At 43.0% G+C, this 21,263-nt stretch overlaps 1 protein-coding gene across 1 annotated transcript in view; it reads left to right on the plus strand.

Moving 5' to 3' along the window:
• clasp2 (cytoplasmic linker associated protein 2) overlaps window positions 1-21,263 on the plus strand; it is a 136,547-nt gene that overhangs the window by 110,640 nt on the left and 4,644 nt on the right. Inside the window, exons 30-41 of the mRNA XM_061897143.1 lie at window positions 3,876-3,939; window positions 4,393-4,452; window positions 4,628-4,630; window positions 11,077-11,240; window positions 11,324-11,402; window positions 14,818-14,961; window positions 17,433-17,576; window positions 17,645-17,751; window positions 19,508-19,649; window positions 19,720-19,900; window positions 19,966-20,159; window positions 20,224-20,352. Of these exons, the coding sequence (XP_061753127.1) occupies window positions 3,876-3,939; window positions 4,393-4,452; window positions 4,628-4,630; window positions 11,077-11,240; window positions 11,324-11,402; window positions 14,818-14,961; window positions 17,433-17,576; window positions 17,645-17,751; window positions 19,508-19,649; window positions 19,720-19,900; window positions 19,966-20,159; window positions 20,224-20,352 (1,411 nt within the window). The remainder of the gene's footprint in view (window positions 1-3,875; window positions 3,940-4,392; window positions 4,453-4,627; window positions 4,631-11,076; window positions 11,241-11,323; window positions 11,403-14,817; window positions 14,962-17,432; window positions 17,577-17,644; window positions 17,752-19,507; window positions 19,650-19,719; window positions 19,901-19,965; window positions 20,160-20,223; window positions 20,353-21,263) is intronic.

Genomic DNA, 21,263 nt, shown 5'->3' on the forward strand with positions numbered 1-21,263 from the left:
GTTGAGGTTGTCTTAAAAGTAGGCTCGCTAACAGGTGGAACATTTCCTCTAAATTGCCCTAAAGTCTCCCTACTTGAGCTATGTTACAGGTCATTTCCATTTTTCCCAATATGTGACGTGTATCTGATTTTTTTTTTTGTACATCAACACCACCCGTACAATTTAGTTTTTTTCAAATCAAACTCAGGCCTCTTTTGAATGTGGATATTAGAGATGTAACCATAAACGGTATTATGATAAGCTGTAAAACTCCCAACGGTGAAATAATCAAATAACCGCGGTTTAATAATCTCAGGTACTGAGTGACTGGTGCCAGATCGCTATCTTAAATGCTAACATCAATTTATATATATATATGTGTGTGTGTGTGTACGTACCTTTTAGAGCTAGTTGGTGCAATGGGGTGGAACATTTCTGGACAGTTTCTGGTGACTTTCCATTTAAGGTTAAACTGGGTAATTCTGGAAATATGCCAAATTGAAAACTTGATTAAATAAAACCCCGGATTGCTTTTCAGAACTACATTTTCAAATCAAAGGTGGAAGTACAATGCAGAAGACACATCCACTGTGCGCACACGTAACAAAACACAAAAATCCCCGTTTTTAACCTCCTGTGGAAATGTTCCGCCTTTATGAAACGCTACTTGGAAGTCGTTTGAACTCATCTGAGCAAGCTTCATCAGTTCATGCTCACAGGATTATAAAAGAGAATGGTGCAGAATCCAAAATGTTTATCCTCTAAAAGTGGGAACATACCCACTAGTTTCACTCTATTGTAACAGTCAAGTTGCGATCGGTTTAGAACAATAACCTAACGAATATGAAAACCGGATTAAAACGATAACTTGATGACTACGATAACTCGATGAATACAATAACCTGATTAATACGAAAATCCGATTAATATAACCTGATGACTACGATCTTCAGCTCTCACTGGATCGGTTCGCAGCAGAGTGTGAAGCGACTGGGATGAGAATCAGCACCTCCAAGTCCGAGTCCATGGTTCTCGCCCGGTAAAGGCTGGAGTGCCATCTCTGGCTTGGGGAGGAGACCCTGCCCCAAGTGGAGGAGTTCAAGTACCTGGGAGTCTTGTTCACGAGTGAGGGAAGATTGGACGCTGTATCGATCTGTTGTGGTGAAGAAGGAGCTGAGCCGGAAGGCAAAGCTCTCAATTTACCGGTCGATCTACGTTCCCATCCTCACCTATGGTCATGAGCTTTGGTTTATGACCGAAAGGACAAGATCACGGGTACAAGCAACCGAAATGAGTTTCCTCCGCCGGGTTGTAGGGCTTTCTCCGTTAGAGATAGGCTGAGAAGCTCTGTCATCCGGGAGGAACTCAAAGTAAAGCCGCTGCTCCTCCACATGGAGAGGAGCTAGATGAGGTGGTTCGGGCATCTGCTCAGGATGCCACCCGAGCGCCTCCCTAGGGAGGTGTTTAGGACACGTCCGACTGGTAGGAGGCCACCAGGAAGACCCAGGATACGTTGGGACGACCATGTCTCCCGGCTGGCCTGGGAACGCCTCGGGATCCCCCGTGAAGAGCTGTACAAAGTGGCTGGGGAGAGGGAAGTCTGGGCTACTCTGCTTAGGCTGCTGCCCCCGCGACCCGACCTCGGATAAGCGGAAGAAGATGGATGGACTACGATACCTCGATGATTACGATAACCTGATGATTACGACTACCCGGTGAATGCGATACCCTGATTAATATAACCTGGTGACCACGATAACCTGATTTGAATGCGATAACCAGATGACTATGATAACTTGATGACTACTATAACTTGATGAATTCGATAACCAGGTGAAAATGATAACCCGGTGAATACGATAACCCGCTAAATGCGATAACTTGATGACTACGATAGCCAGGTGAATGAGATACCCTGATTAATATAACCTGATGACTACGATAATCTGATGAATTGATGAATGCAATAACCTGATGACTACGATAACCCGGTGAATGTGATAACTTGATGACTGCGATAACCCGATGACTCCGATAAGCCGACGACTACAATAACCCAACGACTACGATAGCCTGAAGACTACGATTGCCCGACGACTACAATAACCCGGGGACTACGGTAACCCGGCGACTACAATACCCCGACGACTACGACAACCCGACGACTACGATAGCCAGGTGAATGCGATACCCCGATTAATACAACCTGATGACTACGATAATCTGATGAATGCAATAACCTGATGACTACAATAACTTCATGACTACGATGACCCGGTGAATGTGATAACTTGATGACTGCGATAACCTGATGACTATGATAAACTGATGACTACGATAATCTGATGAATGCAATAACCTGATGGCTACAATAACTTCATGACTATGATAACCTGGTGAATGTGATAACTCGATGACTACGATAACCCGACGACTATGGTAACCTGACGACTATGGTAACCTGACGACTACGATAACCCGACGACTACGGTAACCGGACGACTACGGTAACTGGACGACTACGATAACCCGATGACTACGATAACCCGACGACTACGGTAAACTCAAGACTACGGTAACCGGACGACTACGGTAACCGGACGACTACGATAACCCGACGACTACGGTAACCGGACGACTACGGTAACCGGACGACTACGGTAACCGGACGACTACGATAACCGGACGACTACGGTAACCTCAAGACTACGGTAACCGGACGACTACGGTAACCGGACGACTACGATAACCGGACGACTACGGTAACCGGACGACTACGGTAACCCGACGACTACGGTAACCGGACGACTACGGTAACCGGACGACTACGATAACCGGACGACTACGATAACCCGACGACTACGGTAACCTCAAGACTACGGTAACCCGACGACTACGATAACCCGACGTCTACGGTAACCGGATGACTACGGTAACCAGACGACTACGATATCCCGACGACTACTGTAACTGGACGACTACGGTAACCCGACGACTACGATAACCGGACGTCTACGGTAACCTCAAGACTACGGTAACCGAACGAATACGGTAACCGGACGACTACGATAACCCGATGACTACGATAACCCGACGACTACGGTAACCGGACAACTACGATAACCCAACGACTAAGGTAACCGGACGACTACGGTAACCTCAAGACTACGGTAACCGGACGACTACGGTAACCGGACGACTACGGTAACCGGACGACTACGGTAACCGGACGACTACGGTAACCGGACGACTACGGTAACCGGACGACTACGATAACCCGACGACTACGGTAACCGGACGACTACGATAACCCGACGACTACGATAACCCGACGACTACGGTAACCCGACGACTACGGTAACCGGACGACTACGGTAACCTCAAGACTACGGTAACCGGACGAATACGGTAACCCGACGGCTACGATAACCCGACGTCTACGGTAACCGGACGACTACGATAGCCCGACGACTACTGTAACCGGACAACTACGGTAACCGGACGACTACGGTAACCTGACGACTACGATAACCGGACGTCTACGGTAACCGGACGACTCCGGTAACCTCAAGACTACGGTAACCGGACGAATACGGTAACCCGACGACTACGGTAACCCGACGACTACGGTAACCCGACGTCTACGGTAACCGGACGACTACGGTAACCGGACGACTACTGTAACCGGACGACTACGGTAACCGGACGACTACGGTAACCGGACGACTACGGTGACCGGACGACTACGGTAACCGGACGACTACGGTAACCGGACGACTACGGTAACCCGACGACTACGGTAACCGGACGACTACGGTAACCCGGCGACTATGATAATCTGACGAATGAGAGTATTAACATGCACATCGTTCACAATGTCTTCTTTTTATGTGCAGCCGTGTGGAGCTGAAGAGGTTGTGCGAAATCTTCACCCGAATGTTTGCCGACCCCCACAGCAAGGTATGGCTGCATGGTGTGCACGTCACCCACATTCACCCACTTTGCTTTGGTTTTACACCATGTCGCCCTCCCCTCCCCCAATTCCTCACTGTACCGGATTCTGCCCCCCCCCTCCCAAGCAAGGAAAGAGGACTGTGAAGAGCACACACTCACCTGCATGCATGCAGCGTGTGCCGCACAGTGTTTTCTCACCGCATGGCACGCCGCGGTTTTGACCTTTGACCTCACTCTCTTCGGAACAGTCGTTCTCGAAGGCGTTCTCGCTGCATTCGCTGCCACTTCCTAAATGCCAAACACACACACACGATATAGACACAATCCTTCTCTTAGACTAACCAGCTGCTCGGCGCTCGATCTAACTGGCCAACAGCCGTCGCCCCACACAAGCGTGCCCATCCTTTTTTGAATTTTTTTTTTTTACTTTTGACATTTGATGATTTCAATGAATTTCAGCGAGACTCCGGCAGGGTGTACGGCACGGCAGAATCCGGTATAAGCTCAGCCTCCTTCAAGGTATTGCATCTCATCACAAAGATATGCATCGTTGCCTTCTTTTGTTCCTTCATCTCTCCTGCACTAAACCTCACACAGACGACACCTCCATGCTGGATTGGCGTCCACTTCAATTCTAATCTTGTGTCTCTCTCTTTTTCTCCTCCATGCCGGTTTCCCCCCTGGAACGCCGCAGAGAGTAAGTTGACTTGTCTGTCCTGTGTTCAGATGAAAGGCTAACCGGTTACCAAGGCAACAGCACAACACTGGCTTCTCATATAGAGACGGTGTCACATCACATGACCTCGGCATCGCTTTGTAGCAGAGCATTCTTTTATCCGACTCACACCTGTGGCTGATGGAGCGCTGTTAGTATTGTCTAGAACAGTGGTTCTCAAATGGGGGTACTTGAAGGTATGCCAAGGGGTACGTGAGATTTAAAAAAAAATATTCTAAAAATAGCAACAATTCAAAAATCCTTTATAAATATATTTATTGAATCACACTTCAACAAAATATGAATGTAAGTTCATAAACTGTGAAAAGAAATGCAACAACGCAATAGATTTCTTGTGGACATGTTCCATAAATATTGATGTTAAAGATTTCTTTTTTTGTGAAAAATGTTTAGAATGAATCTCTATTACAATCCCTAAAGAGGGCACTTTAAGTTGATGATTACTTCTATGTGTAGAAATCTTTATTTATAATTGAATCACTTGTTTATTTTTCAACAAGTTTTTAGTTATTTTTATATCTTTTTTTCCAAATAGTTCAAGAAAGACCACTACAAATGAGCAATATTTTGCACTTTTATACAATTGAATAAATCAGAAACTGATGACATAGTGCTGTATTTTACTCCTTTATCTCTTTTTTTCAACCAAAAATGCTTTGCTCTGATTAGGGGGTACTTGAATTAAAAACATATTCACAGGGGGTACATAAGACCCGCTCGACATCCAATGCTTTCCTCCTCTCCAAGGTTCTCATAGTCATCATTGCCACCGACGTCCCACTGGGTGTGAGTTTTCCTTGTCCTTATGTGGGCCTAACGAGGATGTCGTAGTGGTTTGTGTTGTGGTTTGTGCAGCCCTTTGAGACACTAGTGATTTAGGGCTATATAAGTAAACATTGATTGATTGATTGATAACTGAAAGAAGGTTGAGAACCACTGCTCTAGAATACAACTTGATTGTCATTGGACAAAAAAAAATTAATTACAATGACTTTAATTTTTAAGTACATCCGTCCAAAAGCAGACGTGCAAGACTAGAAAAACAAAAACCTCGAGCAACAATAAGGTACGACACATAAAACTTGAGAGGTGGAAGGTAGTGCTGGGTTGATGAGGTGTCATGAAGCGTTTCGACACATTGCAGAACTGGATTAATACTGTGTCGATACTGTGTCATTAAATACCGTATTTTTCGGAGTATAAGACGCTCCGGAGTATAAGTCGCACCTGCCGAAAAATGCATAATAATGAAGGAAAAAAAACACATTATAAGTCGCACTGGAGTATAAGTCGCATTTTGGGGGGAAATGTATTTGATAAAACCCAACACCTAGAATAGACATTTGAAAGGCAATTTAAAATAAATAAAGAATAGTGAACAACAGGCTGAATAAGTGTATGTTATATGAGGCATAAATAACCAACTGAGAAGGTGCCTGCTATGTTAACCTAACATATTATGGTAAGAGTCATTCAAATAACTATAACATATAGAACATGCTATACCTTTACCAAACAATCTGTCACTCCTAATCGCTAAATCCCATGAAATTTTATACGTCTAGTCTCTTACGTGAATGAGCTAAATAATGTTATTTGATATTTTACGGTAACGTGTTAATAATTTCACACATAAGTCGCTCCTGAGTATAAGTCGCAGCCCCCCGGCCAAACTATGAAAAAAAACCTGCGACATATAGTCCGAAAAATACAGTACGGTACTGACATCTGCTGGACATTAAAAATCCCTACAGGCAACCAACGGACCGACTCAACTGACACTGATTTTATGACCTAGTATGGGGGTCGGCAACCCGCATGCGGCTCTTTAGCGCAGCCCTAGTGGCTCTCTGGAGCTTTTTCAAAAATGTATGAAAAATGGAAAAAGATAAGGGGGGGAAAAAAACATTTTTTGTTTTAATACGGTTTGTGTAGGAGGACAAACATGACACAAACCTTAATTATTATAAAGCACACTGTTTGTATTAAACATGCTTCACTGATTCCAGTATTTGGCGAGCGCCGTTTTGTCCTACTAATTTCGGCGGTCCTTGCACTCACCGTAGTTTGTTTACATGCATAACTTTCTCCGACTCTCTAAGACGTGTTTTATGCCACTTCATTTTGTCCACCAAACTTAACGTTGTGCATGAATGCACAAAGGTGAGTTTTGTTGACGTTATTGACTTGTGTGGCGGGATAATCAGACATATTTGGTGACCGCATGACTGCAAGATAATCGATGCTAACATGCTACTTAGGCTAGCTATATGTACATATTGCATCATTATGCCACATTTGTAGCTATATTTGATCTCATTTGGTTTTCTTTAAGTCCTCGTAGATCAATTCATATCTCATGACACACTATCTGTATGTAATATGGCTTTTATTTTTTTGAGGCTCCAGACAGATTTGTTTTTGTATTATTGGTCCAATATGGCTCTTTCAACATTTTAGGTTGCCGACCCCTGACCTAGTATATACAATAATATAAACCAAGTCATTGTATTTCTTTTAGGATTATTTCATATCTTCATTTAAATAAAAAAATATATTTTTATCTCTTTAGATACAGTCAATAAATAATGTGAACATGTATGATAACATGGAAATCTAAGAGAACGTGTTGAGAATGAGGATGCTTGTGGACTGAGAATTTATTTTATTCATTTATTTTTTTACACATTTTTATTTAAAAAAAAAACAACTGTTTTTCTAACATATAAAATTTTAGACAATTTCTCATCTTAGTTATTATTTCACGGGGGAAATCTTTGTTTTTGCCTGAGGCTGCTACATGATCTCCGACGACGATAAATTACAAATGACCAATGACAGAAGTGTGGCGATTCTGTTGGCAGCAGCATTTCGTTTACAACTCCATGTAAATCACTTGTCCATTTGGTTATGGTTTAAGTGTACGTCAAACATGTTACACTGATGGCCGAAAATTCTACTCTAGTTTGATCAAATTTGGATGGATTTATTTCAGGAGCGAAACGCCAATTAAAGGGTAAAGTATGTATTCGCACGTGTGCTACTTTTGTTTTTTTCTCTATACTCGCACAAGCTATTTTTAGTCGCAAAAACGACTGAAATGCTCTAACTGTACAGCCTCAGATAAGGGTTGTTTTAGTTAGGGTGCGCAAACCACTGTCCAATGGTTTGTCTGCTCCATTTGGCTATTATGACTCCCACAAGGTATCCGCGGATCCTTAAAAAGTCTGAAAAAGTCTTAAATTCATGTATCTAAAATTAAGGCCTTAAAAATATTACATTTATTAGAAATTCGTAAAATGGTCTTAAATTCAGTACCCAATGGTCTTAAATTGTCGGGCCAGTTTTTTTTTTTTTCGGGGCACGTCTTTGAGTAAAAGTTACGGCACGTCTTTGAATAAAAGTGAGTGATTCCAGCTCACTCATTTTTTCTTTGTATCTCTTTGAGAGATACAAAGAAAAAATGAGTGAGCTGAAAAAAATAGAGGCAGAACTCGTGAATGAGAACAGCCAGCTGAAGCTCAACTGAGGTGTGTGTTCAGTGATTTGTTGTTGATGTTATAATACTGTTTTCCACTATAATTGCACTATTATTGACCAAATGTAATTTATTTTTACCCTCACCCCGGTTATTATGTTTTTACTGGCGTTGGTGTTGGTTTGTTTGTTTTGGATGTCAAAGTTTTTGGATCCCTCAAGATTTTTGATAAGTTGTTTGGCAGAGTGGTGCTTATCAGTTTGTTTATTAATAAACATACAAAAAGTAAACTTGACTGATTGTCATTGAGGTTGTAGTACAGTGGGATCCCCAACCATCGCTTATATTTATAGATTTTTTTTTTCTTTTTCGGTCTTAAATTTCATTCAATGTGGCATTAAAAAGGTCTTAAAAAGTCTTAAATTTGACTTGCTGAAACCTGCAGATACCCTGTCCCAAAAGTAATAATAATAATAATGGATTAGATTTATTTCGCGCTTTTCTATTATTAGATACTCAAAGCGCTCACAGAGAAGTGTGAACCCCTCATGTATCATCGCCTTGCATAGTGGAAAGATTCGCCAAGATGTTATCCAATTTGCGATTCAACTAATAGATTGCCAAAGTTCGAGGGCCCACGCAGTGCGGGCTAAAGCCGGATGCTTCCTCCGTGTCTACGTCAAATCCAAAGCAGAGGTGCTGTGGTTGAACGGGTTGCCAGCGGGTACCAGACACCGGATAATGAGGGCTCGATGGAGAACCTAAAAGTAGCAGCGAGCAGACGCTTATCATTGTATGAGGGAAACCTCATGTTGCGATTCTCTGAACTTTGTGGGTCTTTTTATTATTTCCAAAAATCTAATTGGTGACTTACGTAAAAAACCCACAAAACCTGTTATGATTAAAGCACTGATACAGACTTTTATACCAGTCATTTTGTCACAAAACATTACGAGGAAGACAGTTTGCAGGTTTTTGCAAGAAATATAAAACCAATTTCTGTGAAATTGTAGAGAGAGTGGAACTTTTGAAATTCATTCAGCTTTTTGTTGCACGGTACTGAGGGTCTTTTCAGACTCCAACTAATGTGTGCTCTATGGATGTTCTCATTCATCCATTACAAGCGGAGTGTTCAGTTTGTCTTACAACAGGGGTTCTTAAACCTTTTTGACCTAGGGGCCCAACTACTCCTCTACAAGGGGGTCAGGGCCCAATCAAATATTAATACTGAGTTAGTAATCTTACTCTTGATTTTCATCATATTTAATGATCTAACTTACATACAGTTTAACAGGATAAAGTTTGTCAAATGATATGAAAGCATGTGTTAATCACAACGACTATTATCCAGGCTTACGCCAGGCTGATTACAAAAATAAATTTACTGCAAAAGAAGGGACTCATAAAAATAAATAAATAACCGTGCACACTATTATGCAGTGCTAAAATCAATAAATTAGAACTAAATGAAAAATAAATGTAATTTTTTTTGTTTAAGCTCTTAATAGAATTAAAGTACAAAAGAAATTACAGCTTCACCACCTTATAATTTTTGCGCTTAAGAAACTTATTTGTTTGTTTGATATTGTCATTACTGCCACAAGTGGTGGAAATCAATCAATCAATCAATCAATGTTTACTTATATAGCCCTAAATCACTAGTGTCTCAAAGGGCTGCACAAACCACTACGACATCCTCGGTAGGCCCACATAAGGGCAAGGAAAACTCACACCCAGTGGGACATCGGTGACAATAATGACCCAGTGGGACGTCGGTGACAATGATGACTATGAGAACCTTGGAGAGGAGGAAAGCAATGGATGTCGAGCGGGTCTAACATGATACTGTGAAAGTTCAATCCACAATGGATCCAACACAGTCGCGAGAGTGTGTATTACAACTGTATGTGCCACAGCTAAGAACCGCAAGGCTCTACCCCATACTTGCCAACCTTAAGACCTCCGAATTGGGGAGATAAAGGGGGTTATACTGTAGTGTCCCGGAAAAGTTAGTGCTGCAAGGGGTTCCGAGTATATGTTCTGTTTTGTTTATGTTGTGTTACGGTGCGGATGTTCTCCCGAAATGTGTTTGTCACTCTTGTTTGGTGTGGCTTCACAGTGTGGCGCATATTTGTAACAGTGTGAGAATTGTTTATACGGCCACCCTCAGTGTGACCTGTATGGCTGTTGACCAAGTATGCCTTGCATTCACTCATGTGTGTGTAAAAGACGTATATATTGTGAAACAAGGCCAGCACGCTGTTTGTATGGAGGGAAAGCGGGCAGGTTGTAGGGGACGCTAGAGGCAGTGTCTGTAAGGCACGCCCCCAGTTCGGGAGAATGGTTACCTCGGGAGATTTTCGGGAGGGGCACTGAAATTGGGGAGTCTCCCGGGAAAATCGGGAGGGTTGGCAAGTATGCCCTACCCCTGTGGTTAAGAAACACTGCCTGAGAAAACGTTTCACGCCCATCCAAGTAGGCTTCATTAGTTGAGATTTAGAGGCTAACGCTACAATTTAGCCTCCAAAAAAAAAACAGGAGTTAGGAACTTTTCAGTTCCAGATGCTCCTTTCGTGCTATTTTTACGACTGAATGAATGTTAACGTGAGTGATTCCAGTCAAACGGTTGATTTTGGGCTGGTAGTAGTCGTTCCACAGCAATCGATTTGCCACACAATCCCCAAGTCATTACAAAGGGGAATTTCTTTTAATCCCTATCGTTCTTATGGACTGAAGGGTTACTTTTTAGTATCTCAACAGTTGAGACTATGAAAAAAACTGCGACTTAGAGTCCGAAAAATACGGTAATCTGTATTACTTTATATGTTGTGCTATTTAATGTTACTTGTAACAATTTCGTAGACAAATAACCTTTTATAGTCTTTGGTTGTTTCAGTGAAGTTGAAGACGTCTATGCATGTCCTCTTAGGTGTTTAGTATGTTCCTGGAGACGCTTGTGGACTTCATCCAGGTCCACAAGGACGACCTGCAGGACTGGCTGTTTGTCCTGCTCACACAGCTGCTCAAGAAGATGGGAGCGGACCTGCTGGGCTCCGTGCAGGCCAAAGTTCAGAGGGCGCTGGATGTCACCCGGTCAGCCGCACTCCAAGTGCCATCATCCTTTTTCTGCTAGCGCTGTCCTTTTGCTGAGTGGAAGCTGTCTCCTGTCTCTGCAGCGAGTCCTTCCCCAATGACCTCCAGTTCACCATCCTTATGCGGTTCACCATGGACCAAACTCAGACTCCCAACCTCAAGGTAGACCAAAACACTTTGTTCTGTGTTTTTGTATTGGACCAGGATCATGTGAAGGAGTGGACGGGACAGTTGTAGCCATGTTGACTTTTAACACTTAACTCCAGTGCCTACACCTTCTCCGTCTTTTAGTTTTCCATCTTCGCATCATTTCCTGCTTCCTTATCTGAATCCTTTCTTGGGCTGGACAACTCAACGAATTTCAATCTCGATTTTGATTTTGGCTTCTCACAAAAAAAAACGATTCATGAGCCAAGCGGCGTGCATTCCAACTTCTGAGCTTGTAACAATGAAATATAACTGAGAGTATGAGTGAAAAAAGAAGTTTGACACACAACTAGTCTCCCGTCCAAAGGCAAAACCCAGTAACTCAATTTTGGTCAAAACTGAGCTGATAATAATTTTGGAGTTCCTAGGTGATATGCTTTACATTAGTGTATGCGATATTGTAATTTGTTCCGTAAGTAACCTGTTACGCGCATGGCAGGACCTAGCAACTACCACATAACCGCGTAGATACAACAGAAAAACCTAGTATCTCAAGGGACCAATCGGAGCTTCTTTGTCAGTCGCCTTATTGTCTTTAATGAGACATTTGCACGAATGGGGGCCGACGGTCAACCTGATTATGTGATGTTATGGCACGAGGGGATATTTGGAAGACTGGCCCAGGACGTTGCAAGCACCTTCATTAAATGTATTGTTCTTGATTCTTCCCCTTGCATACTCTTTTGGGCAGATAACTGTGGAGGTCAAAATAAAAGCTGGACGCTGTACACGGCTCTTGCCCAATGTGCAAACGTAGAATGGGGCCCACCCGAGATTGTGATAAAATATTTGGAGAAAGGGCACACGTTCATGAGAGCAGATTCAATCCATGGCTCAATCGGCAAGAAAATGAAAGCTCAAGAAAACATCTATACGTTTGATGACTTTGTAAATCTTTGTAAGACAGCATCAAGATAGATTGGTTTTCCTTTGTTTTCTCAAAATCAGCTAGAAGTGAGTTACTAGGTGTTTCCTTTGGACAGGAGTAGTGTGCCTAATCAATAATCGCTAACCTCAACAAAAAAAAGTTAGGCCGTATGGTTTCCACGTTAACGTAACCACGGACGGGAGTTATAGACTCGGCCAATAAATCAGAATCCGCTGTTGAACCCAGAATATCAGGGAAAATACCGTATTTCACCGGGATATATGCCACACCTATTAAATTTTAGAAGAAGAAAATATTTTCCATATATAAGCCACACCAGACTATAAGTTGCAGACATATACGTTGTGAAATTTTTTATTTACACAAAAATATTCCTTAAATATTTATTTACATCACGGCTGGGCGATATGGCCTTTTATTAATATCTCGATATTTTTAGGCCATATCACGATACACCATGTATATCTCCATATTTTGCCTTAGCCTTGAATGAACACTTGATGCATATAATCACAGCGGTATGATGATTCTACATTAAAACATTCTTCTTCATATTGCATAAATATATGCTACTTTTAAACTTTCATGCAGAGGGAAACCGCAACTAAGTCAATTGACCAAAAGTGTATTTATTAAAGAGTTATTAAGCAGTGGCACAAAGATTCATGTCATTTCCAAAACAGAAAGTGCAAGATTGTCAGAGACATTTTAAAACAAGCTATTAGTGCACTTTTGTGCATGATGTCACCAAGATGACATATCAAAACAACACTAAATTAAAGTGCACTTTTTGTCCAGAACGCCCCTAAAATAGTTTAAAACAAATAAAGTGCACTTTTGTGCATGATGTCACACAAGATATTTCAATAACTGTCAAACAAAAATGAGCTGCATAATAGGGCCCTGCGAACGTTATCTCCTGTTTTTTTTTTTCATACGGCGTTGATCTGGAAGTAGTTGCATTTTGTTGGTGTGGCACCGGCTGAAAATGTTGACATGCAGAGTTTCAAGCACTCCTCATTCTTTAGCGGGTGACTTTTCAAATTATGCTACATTAGCAGTACTGCTACTTTTTGTAGCAATGCTTTTGCAGCATAAATGTTGAGCATATTCCCGTTTGAAGCCAAACCACCGCCAGACGATGGATCCCATGCTGTTTTTCTTGGGAATCCTTCCTTCATTTGTTACCACATTCGCACCTTCTCTCTGTCGTATTACCACCCGCACCTCACCGCCAGCATCACAGCTAATGTTATCGGTCGATACCTCTCTGCTCCGCGAGAGCGTGTGAAGTTGCGCACGTGACGTATGTAAGAAGGTGCGCTTGGTTTACGTCTCTGTGAGAAGGAGAGACAATAAAGAGTGGGAAACACGTGTAGTGTAATGCCCGCAGCTAAAAGTCCCTGCCTGAGAACATACTGTATACTCGAACATCATGATATAGTCATTTTCTATATCGCACAGAGACCAACCCGCAATATGTCGAGTATATAGATATATCTGCCAGCTCTAATTTACATACCTTATTGTTTCCAAACGATGTCTGTAACACGGCAGTAAAACGGCTGATCAAACAAAACAGAAGTCATCGTCATGGACCCACTAGCTGTGCAAGCTAGCGCTCCAATCAGCTACTCAGACTCAATAACTCCACAATGACGTCTTGGTGAAAATTCATGTTATTATTCGTGATTGGGAATTGTGGTGGGTTGGAATCTTTGGGCACCTTGGGATTTGATCCGATTCTTGGCGTGACAATTCGCTTCAGACATGATCATCGATTAGAACCGATTCTCTCATAAAAGTGTTATTTGGTATAGTAGTTATGATGAAACTTTTCCTCTGGTTGCATGGACACAGCCTAAACATACCTTTTTACAAATTGATTATTATTCAGAAATGACTTTTTCTTTTGTGGAAATCGATTTTAGTTTTTATAATTTGGAGTTGATCTAGTGACTCCAATATCAGTCCAAATAATGGTGATTATTATTTTTCCCATAATGTTCCAGCCCTCATCTTTCCAACACTTCGTTGACCTGACGCGGTGCCTCTGCTCTCTCTCTCTGAAGCCTGTGCGGAGCTCGTGTTGTGGGCGAGGCAGGGGGGCGCCCGGTGTAAAATTGCTCCCCCCCAGAGTGCGGCGCCACGCCTGCTCGCTAGACGAGCAGGCTGCAGCCTGGAGCTGCTCCCGCCAGGTCAGTGCGCTCCGGGGGGGAGCAATGGTGACGTGGTGAGCAGGAAGTTGTGGGCGAGAAGAGAAAGCCATTTGTTGTTTTGCTTGAATTTTCTCAGAATGCTCTTCCTTTGCCCCACAAGGCACCGCATGTCCTTGTATCATTTCCCATCCCCGCCCCCCGATTCATCCGATTATTTCATTTTCAGAGTGGCTGGTGACGCACATGTGGTGAAGCTTTTTCATGTTGTTGGCGAACCGGAAAGGCGGAATGAGCTAATCGGCTAATGTGGTGTTGGTCGCAGGTGAAGGTGGCCATCCTGAGGTACATCGAGACGCTGACGCTACAGATGGAAGCTCCTGACTTTGCCAACTCCAGCGAGACTCGGCTCGCCGTCTCCCGCATCATCACCTGGACGAGCGAACCCAAAAGCTCCGACGTCAGAAAGGTGCACAAAAACAGATATCACAACCAGAAAGACTAAAAATTGTCCTCTGAGTTATCGTCAACGACCTATTTTCCCCCCCACTAAAATCTTAATCAACCAATCAAAGATTATTTATATAGCGGCGGTATAGCTCGGTTGGTAGAGTGGCCGTGCCAGCAACTTGAGAGTTCCAGGTTCGATCCCCACTTCTGCCATCCTAGTCACTGCTGTTGTGTCCTTGGGCACTACACTTTACTCACCTGCTCACAGTGCCACCCACATTGGTTTAAAAATGTAACTTAGATATTGGGTTTCACTATGTAAAGCGCTTTGAATCAGTAGAGAACAGCGCTATATAAATATAATACACATGTAATACACTTATATAGCCCTAAATCACAAGTGTCTCAAAGGGGCTGCACAAGCCACAACTTAGATCCCAAATCAGGGCAAGAAAAAACTCAACCCAATGGGCTACAAAGAGAAACCCTGGAGGGGACTACAGATGTGGGTTACCCACCACCCTGGGCGACTGGCGCAATGGACGTCGAGTGGATCTAGTTAATAGTGTGAGAGTCCAGTCCATAGTGGGGCAGCAGGAGATCATCTTGAGTGGAGACAAGTCAGCAGCGCAGAGACGTCCCAAACTAATGCACACATGAATGGTCCACCCCGGGTCTCGACTTTGAGCAGCTCGCGCAAAATTTGTGGTCACCTAATCTGTGCCTCTCCTTCGTGGAGAGCAGAAAAGAGACGGCAGATCAACTGGTCTAAAAGGGAGGTCTATATAAAGGCCTACTGAAATGAGATTTTCTTTCTTAAACGGGGATAGCAGGTCTGTTCTATGTGTCATACTTGATCAGTTCGCGATATTGCCATATTTTTGCTGAAAGGATTTAGTAGAGAACGTTGATGATAAAGTTCGCAACTTTTGGTGCTGATAAAAAAGCCTTGCCTGTACTGGAAGTAGCAGACGATGTGCGCGTGACGTCACGGGTTCCGGAGCTCCTCACATCTGAACATTGTTTACAATCATGGCCACCAGCAGCGAGAGCGATTCGGACCGAGAAAGCGACAATTTCCCCATTAATTTGAGCGAGGATGAAAGATTCCTGGATGAGGAAAGTGAGAGTGAAGGACTTTTTAAAAAAAAAAGACTTCGGCAGTGGGAGCAATTCAGATGTTATTAGACAAATTTACAAGGATAATTCTGGAAAATCTCTTACCTGCTTATTGTGTTACTAGTGTTTTAGTGACATTATATGGTCGTACCTGTACAACCTGAAGGTCGGCCTTTTTTCAGCACCAGTCGACGGGTGATGGCGATGCCCATCTCTGCCCTTCGCAAGGGACCCTTTTCGAAACACGATCTTTCAAAATGATCGCTGCATAATACACTGTACTTTGTGTGTGTGGTCCAATCCAACCGTGTTCGCTTGACCGCTCTGTTCCATAGTAAAGCTTCACCCTCATCTTTCGGGAATGTAAACAATGAAACACCGGCTGTGTTTGTGTTACTAAAGGCGGCCGCAATACACCGCTTCCCACCTACAGCTTTCTTCTTTGACGTCTCCATTATTCATTGAACAAATTGCAAAAGATTCAGCAACACAGATGTCCAGAATACTGTGGAATTATGCGATGAAAACAGACGACTTATAGCTGGGAATGATGCTGGAACAAAATGTCCTCCACAATGGGTGACGTCACGCGCACGCGTCATCATACCACAACGTTTTCAGCAGGATACTTAGGCGCGAAATTTAAAATTACAATTTAGTATTGGCATGTGTTGAAATGTTAATATTTCATCATTGATAGATAAACTATCAGACTGCGTAGTCGGTAGTAGTGGCTTTCAGTAGCCCTTTTGTGGGTTCTTCCGAGGATGTTGTAGTCGTAATGATTTGTGCAGTCCTTTGAGACATTTGTGATTTGGGGCTATATAAATAAACATTGATTGATTGATTGATTTAAAGGCTTGAGTATACAACTGAGTTATAAGATGGGACTTAAATGCTTCGACTGAGGTAGCATCTCGAACTGTTACCGGGAGGGCATTCCAGAGTACTGGAGGCTCAATAGAAAACGCTCTATAGCTCGCAGACTTTTTTTGGGCTCTGGGAATCACTAGTAAGCCGGAGTCCTTTGAACGCAGATTTCTTGCCGGGACATATGGTACAATACAATCGGCAAGATAGGATGGAGCTAGACTGTGTAGTATTTTATACCTAAGTAGTAAAACCTTAAAGTCACATCTTAAGTGCACAGCAAGCCAGTGCAGGTGAGCCAGTATAGGTATATAAAATTAGGTGAAATGAGTCAAACAGAACAAAGGTAGGTATGAAAAACACAAACCTATTATCAAACGTCTGAAATGGGCTTATGCTATCTTTAAATTTAGGTGGTGTGGTAATTTTTTTTTAGGAGACTACATTTCCTACCATAAGCAAACGGGACGAGGAGTACCAGTGTATTTTGTTTTGTTCCAGGCGGCCCAGTCGGTGCTGATTGCACTCTTCCAGCTCAACACCCCCGAGTTTACCATGCTGCTGGCGGCGCTGCCCAAAACCTTTCAGGACGGGGCCACCAAGCTCCTTCAAAACCACCTGAAAAACACGGGCAACGCGGCACAGGTGACACGTGGTTTTGCTACCTGCTCACGAGCGAGCTCCAATGACTGTTATCTCACGGCCTCCCGCAGGCATCTATGGGCAGCCCTCTGACGCGCCACACCCCTCGATCTCCGGCCAGCTGGCCCAGCCCGGTTACCTCCCCCACCAACACCTCCCATAACACGCCCTCACCAAGGTAACTAGATAGCAGACTAACATTTTATTTTAATCATGGCTGTTAACATTAACATGACCAAGTTACAATGCTGGTGTTTGGTACTTGCAATTTAGCAAATTGTGTATGTTTAAACCTCAAATTCTTAAAAATGCCAACTGTCCGTCTGTTAGCATAGTAGTGGTATCGTGCTACTGTTTTATGCTAACATTTTACCTTTTTAATCTCATAATCATGGATTCCGTTACTTGGCGCCACTTCACAAGTATGCTAGCTGTTACCTTATTCGCATGTTAACATTGTGTGGAAGCATTGTGTTTATTTAGAGCTACAAAAATATTGGGTTCTGTTACTTTGTACCCGCTTAGAAGCAGTGTTGGTAATACCAGACCATATTATACCAACGATAAAAATTTGTTCGGTAAAATGCAGTTAAAAAGTTGAAAACAGTTCAAAGTCTCATGGTGGGTTAAAAGCCAGTAGGTTTTGAGAAGGGTCTTAAAGGTAGACAAGGAAAGGGCCTGTCTCACATGGAGAGGGAGATCGTTCCAGAATTTAGCGTTAATAATGGAGTTTTTTGGCTATTGGCTTTAACAGTGTTATTTTTTTTCAGTAACGAGTTATCTAATTAGAATACTGTTCCCATCGTTGCAACGCTGTGTGTGTGTGTGGTGTGTGTGTGTGTGTGTGTGTGTGTGTGTGTGTGTGTGTGTGTGTGTGTGTGTGTGTGTGTGTGTGTGTGTATATATACTGTATATATATATATAAATAGATAGACACAAACATATATATGTATGTATGTACATATATATACAGTATATATATATAAACACATATATATATATATATATATATACAGAAATATTATATACACACACATATATATATATATATATACACACACATGTATACACACATATATATACATATATAATATATATGTGTGTGTATGTATGAAAGTATATATGTGTGTATAAATATAATATATGTATATCTATACACACACATATATATGTGTATATATATGTATTTATATGTATGTGTATATATATGTATACATGTGTATATATATTATATACTGTATATATTTATGTGTATATATGTGTATGTATATATTTATGTATATATACGTATTTGTATAAGTCCATGTATATATATATATATGTGTGTATGTGTGTGTGTGTGTGTGTGTGTGTGTGTGTGTGTGTATACTGTATATGTTTGTATATTTGTGTGTGTATGTATAATCAAACATAAGGAGTGAATGGATCAACAATGTCTCCATAATCAAAACACAAAGGCGAGCGGAACTGTCACACAGGGCAGTGTGTCTAGGTCAACAGCTAATCCCTTTTTTTCTTTCCAGAGTGGTGTTGTTGGGGTTTACAACAAAATAGACAAAATTTGGTGAATGTCTAGACAAGAAACACACTGAAGCACTGAGAAGTGGCGATTAAGTAATCGACTGTGTAAACAGAATGTCATGTAAGGGGGGAGGGGGTGCCGCCTTTCCAAAATGGCTGTGCCATAATGCCTCTAGCGGCACAAATAACAACAATAGAAAGTTCATGCACAAAGAAAAGTTTGCAAATGGACAAATAAAGAAAACAAACCCTTTATATGACTTTCCTCCTAATTTACAAGTAAATGTACAAGCAATGCTCAGCTTCCGTTATGGCAACGAGTCAGAGAGCGTCTGCACAGTTAGGAAATCTGCTACATCAAAGGCAAAAGTTTCATGATGGTGGTTTGGTCCGCCCACTGTGTTCTGCTGCAGTGCATTCGACTACGACACGGAGAACATGAACTCCGAAGACATCTACAGCTCGCTAAAAGGTGTCACCGAGGCCATCCAGAACTTCAGCGTGCGCAGCCAAGAGGACATGAACGACCCGCTCCAGCGGCGCGACGGAGACGAGGTGAGGAGGCTCGGGGCTGGAATTTCCCAATATGCGTGTGAAACGACCTGACGGTAAGAATGTCGTGCAGGGCGGCAGCGGCATGGAGTCGGTGGACGGCGGCCGCATGGCTCTGGACAACAAGACATCCCTCCTCAATACGCCGCTGCTGTCCTCCAGCCCGATGGAACATCGCAGGCTGTTGATGGACTCTCCCTTCAAACACAGCCGCAAAGATAGCGGCCTGGACGACTCGGAGCAGCTCACCGACGGTACAAAACTTGTCTTTTTTCCTCTGTCGTGTTTGTGGCGGCCTTCATAGTTCCTGTGTGCGCAGACAGCAGCATGGCCCAGTCGGAGCTGATGGCCGAGCTGCTGAAGGAGCTGTCCAACCACAACGAACGCATCGAGGAGCGCAAGGCGGCGCTGAGCAAGCTGCTCAAGCTGATCCACGGAAACACCCTGCAGGTCTGGGACGAGCACTTCAAGACCATCCTGCTGCTGCTGCTGGAGACCATGGGCGACCGAGAGGTACGCCGTCCCAGCTCGAGAAACTGCCGCCCGCCACGAGTCCAACCCTTTGTGTTCTTCCCAGCACGTCATCCGCACCCTGGCGCTGAGGGTTCTGCGGGAGATCCTCAGCAAGCAGCCCTGGAGGTTCAAGAACTACGCCGAGCTCACCATCATGAAGGCCCTAGAAGCGCACAAAGACCCCCACAAGGAGGTAAGGCTGGGCGATATATCGCGGGTTTGTGTCTGTGCGATATGGAAAATGACCATATCGTGATATCCGAGTATATGTTGTCACGCAGTTGCTTTTAGCTGCGGGCATTACACTATAGGCTCTCCTCGCTCTTTCTTGTCTCTTCTTGTCACAGAGAGCAAGCGCACCTTCTTACACGCGTCACATACTGTCACGTCATACGTCACATACGTATACGCCCTCGCTGAGCAGAGAGGTAGCAGCATGGGTAACGTTAGCTGTGATGCTAGCGCAGCTGTGCGAGTGATAATACGAAAAGTGCGAATCTGGTAACAAATGAAGGAAGAAACTCCCAAGAAAAACAGCAGGGAGTCCATCGTCTGGCGGTGGTTCGGCTTCAAGCGGGAATATGTCAAATAGACAACTTTAATGTGTCATGTGTGGTGCACAAGCGTTGCTACAAAAAGTAGCATTACTGCTAATATGTAGCATCATTTGAAAAGTCACCTGCCCAAAATGAAGAGTGATTACTCCGCATGTCAACATCTCCATTAGATGCCACACGCCCACACTATCAAAATGCCGGGGCAAACATTTCCAGATCAACACCGTATGAAAAAAATTTAGATTTTTTTTTTGTTGTGATGTCTTTCTCTGCATGAAAGTTTAAAAGTAGCATATACAGTATGAAGAAGAATGTTTTAATGTAGACACATAGAATCATCATACTGCTGTGATTATATGCATCAAGTGTTCATTCAAGGCTAAGGCAAAATATGGAGATATATATCATGTATCGCGATATGGCCTAAAAATATTGCGATATTAAAAAGAGGCCATATCGCCCAGCCCTACAAGGAGGTGATTAATTAACCCGTTCATCATATACTGCAGTGGTCCCCAACCTTTTTGGAGCTGCGGACCGGTCAACG

The sequence above is a fragment of the Nerophis ophidion genome, linkage group LG04 (assembly GCF_033978795.1).
Source record: "Nerophis ophidion isolate RoL-2023_Sa linkage group LG04, RoL_Noph_v1.0, whole genome shotgun sequence".
Taxonomy (NCBI): domain Eukaryota; kingdom Metazoa; phylum Chordata; class Actinopteri; order Syngnathiformes; family Syngnathidae; genus Nerophis; species Nerophis ophidion.